The sequence below is a fragment of the Microtus ochrogaster genome, unplaced genomic scaffold, assembly GCF_000317375.1.
Source record: "Microtus ochrogaster isolate Prairie Vole_2 unplaced genomic scaffold, MicOch1.0 UNK15, whole genome shotgun sequence".
Lineage (NCBI taxonomy): Eukaryota > Metazoa > Chordata > Mammalia > Rodentia > Cricetidae > Microtus > Microtus ochrogaster.
This window is the reverse complement of record NW_004949113.1, coordinates 4,262,671-4,268,582: the sequence shown is the minus strand read 5'-3', so window position 1 is coordinate 4,268,582 and position 5,912 is coordinate 4,262,671. Positions and strand designations below refer to the sequence as shown.

The 5,912-nt window shown below is 40.5% G+C and overlaps 1 protein-coding gene across 3 annotated transcripts in view; it reads right to left on the bottom strand.

Moving 5' to 3' along the window:
* Positions 1-322: 322 nt before the first annotated feature.
* Positions 323-5,912, bottom strand: part of Cnep1r1 (CTD nuclear envelope phosphatase 1 regulatory subunit 1) — a 17,364-nt gene continuing 11,774 nt past the window's right edge. For all 3 annotated transcript variants that reach the window (XM_026789204.1, XM_026789205.1, XM_005367031.2), the window contains 3 exons: positions 3,701-3,810; positions 3,101-3,155; positions 323-1,640 (listed from right to left, as the gene is read on the bottom strand). In XM_026789204.1, coding sequence (XP_026645005.1) covers positions 1,599-1,640; positions 3,101-3,155; positions 3,701-3,810 — 207 coding nt within the window. In that variant the 3' untranslated portion in view covers positions 323-1,598. The remainder of the gene's footprint in view (positions 1,641-3,100; positions 3,156-3,700; positions 3,811-5,912) is intronic.

Below are 5,912 nucleotides of genomic sequence, written 5' to 3'. Positions count from 1 at the left end.
CTGGAACTAGCTCTTGTAGACCAGGCTGGTCTCGAACTCACAGAGATCCGCCTGCCTCTGCCTCCCAAGTGCTGGGATTAAAGGCGTGCGCCATCAACACCCGGCCTAGTTCCACTGTTTCTGATGCCCTTTTCTTAACTGCACAGGCAAAAGGCATGTAAGTGGTGCTCAGACATACATGAAGGCACAACATTCATACACACACCAAAAAAAAAGTAAAATTTCTTATTTGGAATTAGCTTGTATCTAATATACAGAATACATTTACATATTTTTTTAGTTGCAGACACAATAAACCAAAGAAAAACTCTAATCACTGGTTATATATAAAATATTTATTTTTTGCACATATTTACCTACAGAATTTACAGAAAATAACACAATGCAGAACATATAGAATACCCTCTTAGAGAATTCTTAGAAGCAGAGGGTTTTATTGCTGCAATTCAAAGAATACAATTTATTGAAAGGAAAGTCAAGATGAAAAAGTATTAGTTAAATGGCAACTTTAATTTAATGGTTTTGTCCTATTATTCAAATTTAGTTTCATATTGGATGAAATTTAAAATATTGCTCATGAAATAATTCAACCTTTTCAAAATCTTCTAATAAACAGGTAAAAAGGCACCACTAGTCCATTAAGTATTTACAGCAATCCCACAGTTTCGTTTCAAGGGCTACGTAGTACATGTTGCTGTTGCGCATACACAGTATGTCATCATGACTCTCCAGCAGTAAGGACTGCAGGCTCTGGCTTGGGATGTGGTTCCGGTGTTACTGGTGATGGACTGGGCCCATCAGCTACACCAGGACAGTACTGGTCTAACACGTCTACCTCAGCATAAAATCCAGTCACCTAAAATAACGACTGTCAAATTCCCAGGCAACACATAATTTAACTTGTATATTCAGAAGACTTTGGGGTGTTTTTTTAAATTCTTTTTTAAAAAAGTAATTTAGTGTTAAATGAGAACAATTTACTGAAAAATGTTAACAATAGTTGCCAAAATTCAGTATTGGGATTAACAAAAATTGTTGAAACATGTATAAAATTTCAACACAATGGAGATGAGGTTTTCTCAGTCTAACTGGAGCCTGGTATTTCCCGCAGCACAATGGAAGGAGGCGCTGAGAATGAAAGGCACACACAGTAGCCAGGTTTAAGGAGCCGTGGAGATGCCAAGCAGATGGTTTCTGAAATACTGGTGCAGGAGAGCAAAGTCCAAACATTTTCCTCTTGGTTTAACATTGGCATTGATTTGCTATTTACAGTAGTTTGCAAAAATACATTATAAAAACTGAATGAGGTTTGGTTTCTAAGTTTAACTTAGTAACATACACACATACTTCATCTGCAGAACTCTGCAGGAGCTGAAGTACTAAAGTGACACTAACACTGAACACAGGTAACCAAAGGTACTGAAGCACTGAGCGCTCAGTCATCTTCATTGAGACAATCTGGGCAAATATTGCACGTGTCTTGTCAGTTGTTGCTAAATCATCACATATCCAATTCCAAGAGGAATCTTGGTGGCGTTTTGATCTGTCACTTATTTGAAGAAAGACTGGTTCAGGTTCCCTAGCAATAGTGCAGATTGTCATTGAACGTGAGGTCTAGGTTTCAAAATTAGCTTTCCTGTCTGTAAAAAAGGAAAAAAGAAAAAGTCAATTCACAGTTCTATTAAAAACACCAGCAGTTACTTATAGACCTTAAAGGGAACTGGAGGGCCATGGTTTAGCACTTGCTGCCTGCCAAGCTTGATAACCCGAGTGCAGCCCCAGAACCAAAACGGTAGAAGCAGAGAACTACTGCACATCTCTCTTTCCCACTGGCACCATGGCATACGGTATGTACATACTTGGGTGCCCATGCGCACAAACACACATGATCAGTCATTCAATAAAGATGCAAAACTTTCTGTTAAAGGGCATCTAATGGAGCCAGTGAGATGGCTCAGTGGGGAAAGGCTCCTGCTGACAGGTCTGACAAAATCAGTTCAGTTCCCAGGACCCAAAGGAGGAGAAAAAAAAAGATTTGTGGGAGTTGTCCTCTAATCTCCCCTGCTTGGATGACATAGTAAATTCCAGGCCAGCCTGTCTCAAAATTAAAAATAATAATAAATAAAATAAGATTCAATTGTCAACCCCACCAATTTGTTCTTTTTTAATATTTTATTTATTTATTTATTTATTTATTTATTTATTTATTTATTATGTATACAGTGTTCTGTCTGTGTGTATGCCTGCAGGCCAGAAGAGGGCACCAGACCCCATTACGGATGGCTGTGAGCCACCATGTGGTTGCTGGGAATTGAACTCAGGACCTCTGGAAGAGCAGGCAATGCTCTTAACCACTGAGCCATCTCTCCAGCCCCCAACCCCACCAATTTGTTTGGCACCCCTGACTGCAGTCCTGGCTGGTTTAGAGCTTGCTATGTAAACCAGGCTGGTCTCTTCCTCCTGAGTGCAAGGTTAAGGGTGTGTGGCAACAAGCCTGACTAAGAGATTTCAGGTATAATCTTGTTTGGTTCAGATAAGGAATTGCTATGGAGTCCAGGCTGGCCTTCACCCCATTACTGATTTTTGTTTTTTGGCGGCAGTGGGTTTTTGTTTTGTTTTGAGACAGTATTTTTATCTTCAGGCTAGTCTCAAATTTGTATATAGCTAAGGGAGAGCCTTAAACTTTGATTTTCCTGCTTCCACCTCCCAAGTGCTGGGATTACAGGTGTAAACCATGCCCGGTTTCACATGGTGTTAGAGATCAAACCCAAAGCTTTACACGTGATAAACAAGCACTCAGTTACAACTCCCGACTGAGCTACACCCAAGACCTTCGCTTCACACTCTCTTCTCTTGCCTCAGTTCCCTAGTACTGAGATTACAAGTGTATGCCACCAAGCCTAACCCACAGGACCCAAAGGTCTGTTTTCCTAAAACTAAACAGGTCCACTAAGCATTTTTACTATTTTGAAACAGGGTCTCACTATGTAGATTAGGGTGGCCTTGAATTTGAAGTAATCCTCTTGCTTCCCATGGGCAGAGATTATAGATATCAACAACATACCTGGCTACAGGTATATTCTAATGAAAAAATACTTACATCATCACAAGACATATTGTATTCTGCTAGTATCGTTCGGCATCGAGCAGCTATTCTGAATCATTGTGGTCAAAGGAAAATTGCCAATGCAAAGCAAGCATCTCTTACGGTTTAGATGTAAAATGTTGCCCCCAAGGGCTCATGTGCTAAAGGCTAGGTTGAGGTAAAGGTTAAAGGTTAGCCATCGGCATGTTGAGGTAACTGAATAACGAAGGGACAAACTTCCTCAATAGATAAATTCACCTATGATTTCATAGCTAAGGGGCGTGGAGCCTAGTCAGAGATGTAGGTCACCAAGGGAGTAACTTTGAAAAGCATATCTTGTTACTGAACCTTCACTGTGTCTGGCCAATATAAGGTGAGTGGGTTTGTTTTACCCCATGCTTCTTGCCATGATGTGCTGCCTTACCATGGCCAAAACACAACAGAGCTAACCAAGCATGGACTGGGCCCTCCAAAATCAAGAGCCATGACAAATCTTCTCACGTATTTTGTCTTGGGGTTGGAATGTGATTAACAAGGCTTCTAACAACCACTTAGATAACATGGAAGGTTCTTCAGCGGTTCAGAGGACAAAATTAAACTCCAGGTAAAGGATACATTGATGGTGCAACTACTCTTTTGTGTATGCCAGCAAAGAACAAGCCTATTAGAGTTATACAGCTAATTGTGAAAAATGGATGATTCCATAAGGACGTGAAGAAGGACACCTGTAAGAGAAAAGTGTGAGATTAAGAATCTTAGGGCCTACACAGACATGCACAATGTTTTATCACATCAACTATAAGGGTGTGAAGACTTCCAACAACTCTACTTCTTATTGCTGTGCTATGATAACAGAACACATGCTTTATCTTCTTTGTATGGCAGGATTGCACAGCATCGTCATCCATGCCAAATTCTAGGCCACTTCAAATTCATTCCTATAATCAGAAAGCCACCCCACCAAAAAAATCCTCAACTTTCTGTTAAATGAATGTAGATTAGGCCTTTAATGTCTTCTTCCCCCGAACCCCCCTGACAGGGTTTTTTGGTTTAGTCCTAGCTTTCCTGGAACTCTCTGTAGACCAGGTTGGCCTTGAACTCAGAGGTACACCTGCCTCTGCCTCCTGAGTGAGTGCTGGGATTAAAAGCAGTAACACCCCTGCCCTGCTGGAGGCCTTTAGTCTCAATGAAAACACAGATTAAATCTGATTTAATTATTTCCCCGTCAAAAAGCTTCAAGGCTGGGAACAGTGTCGGTAATGAAACTACCTAATTTCAACACTCAGGAGGTAGAGGCAAGTGGATCTCATGAGTTCAAGGCCAGCCTGGGCTAATAGCTGTATAGTGAGACTTTGTCTCAAAAAACTAAAACCAACAAAAGCCCCCTTAAGAGAGTGAGGCCAGCTCTGTCATTCACAACCAAGTCCCAGACTAATCTTCATCTCCCATCCCCCCCTCCACACAAATGCCAACTTCCCTACTAGCTTAATTTCTACAACGCCTTTATTACCTTTGTTTGAAATGAATAAATAATGTTTATTTGAATTTTTTTTTTGTTTTTTGTTTTTTTGAGACAGGGTTTCTCTGCAGCTTTGGTGCCTGCCCTGCCTTATAGACCAGTATGGCCTTGAACTCACAGAGATCTGTCTGCCTCTGCCTGGGATTAAAGGCATGCGCCACCACCGCCTGGTTTATTTGAATTTTTAAAAATGAAGCTGTTTTAAAGCTTCTTGAAAAATGAAATAAAAAATATTAAGTAAAAAAAGTTTCTTTTAAAGTTGTTAGAATTGTGGCCATGGACACTGAAGCAACAAAAACTGGTTAGTAGGAATCTGTAAAGATCTAGAAAGACTGAGAGAGAAAGGACTTCCTTCAGATCTGGGCATATTGAAACGACTATAAAAAATATGGAAATGCACAACTCTAAGACTATGTAGAGTGACAAGAGTCCAGGATCCATACTAGAACAAGAGAGTGCACAAAAAGCAGAAGGCTTGGAAATGGAAACATAGCAAAGTAAAAAGATAAACATGTAGCCTGTCTAGAAAAAGAAAGTAAACGGATTGGGAAGTACATAAGAAAAACAATGGAGGGAAGCACAGTACTCTCTCCACAGGAGAGACCTCACGGTTTATGATGGAAAGCTAAACACACATACGCACACACACATGCAAGACAAAGAAATGGACTAGGCATATAATTCAACAAGGACAAATAAAAGAACAAGGCTTAAAATACCGGAAGGGAAGTATTTCTGAGATGAGGTGATGCTGAAGACAAGCTAAAGTTCCAGAGGACTTCCTTTTCTTTCTGTTTTAGGAAACAGGATCTTGCTACATAGCTCCTGCTGACCTGGTACTTACATTGTAGCCATGGCAGCCTAGAGCTCACAGTATCTCCTATGATTTAGCCTCCCAAGCACAGGAACATAGGCATAAGCCTCCACGCTCGCCTCTGAAGAACTATCGCTTTACAATCTCTGAGCTTTAACTGGCCAGCAAGATGGTTATATAGGTAAAGGTACTTGTCACCAACTCTGATAACCTGAGTTCAATCCCCAGGACCCACATGGTAGAAGAAGAGAGCTAATTCCCAAAGTGTCTTCTGTCTTCCACAAGAGGAGCAAACACACACACACACACACACACTTCCTATATATATATATATATATATATATATATATATATATATGTATGTATGTAATTTAAGGAATCTGAGGGGTTTTGTTTGTTTGTTTTTTGGAGACAGGGTCTGATGTGGGAGTGATTTCTTATTAATAAAGAAACTGGCCGGGCGCTGGTGGCACACGCCTTTAATCCCAGCACTC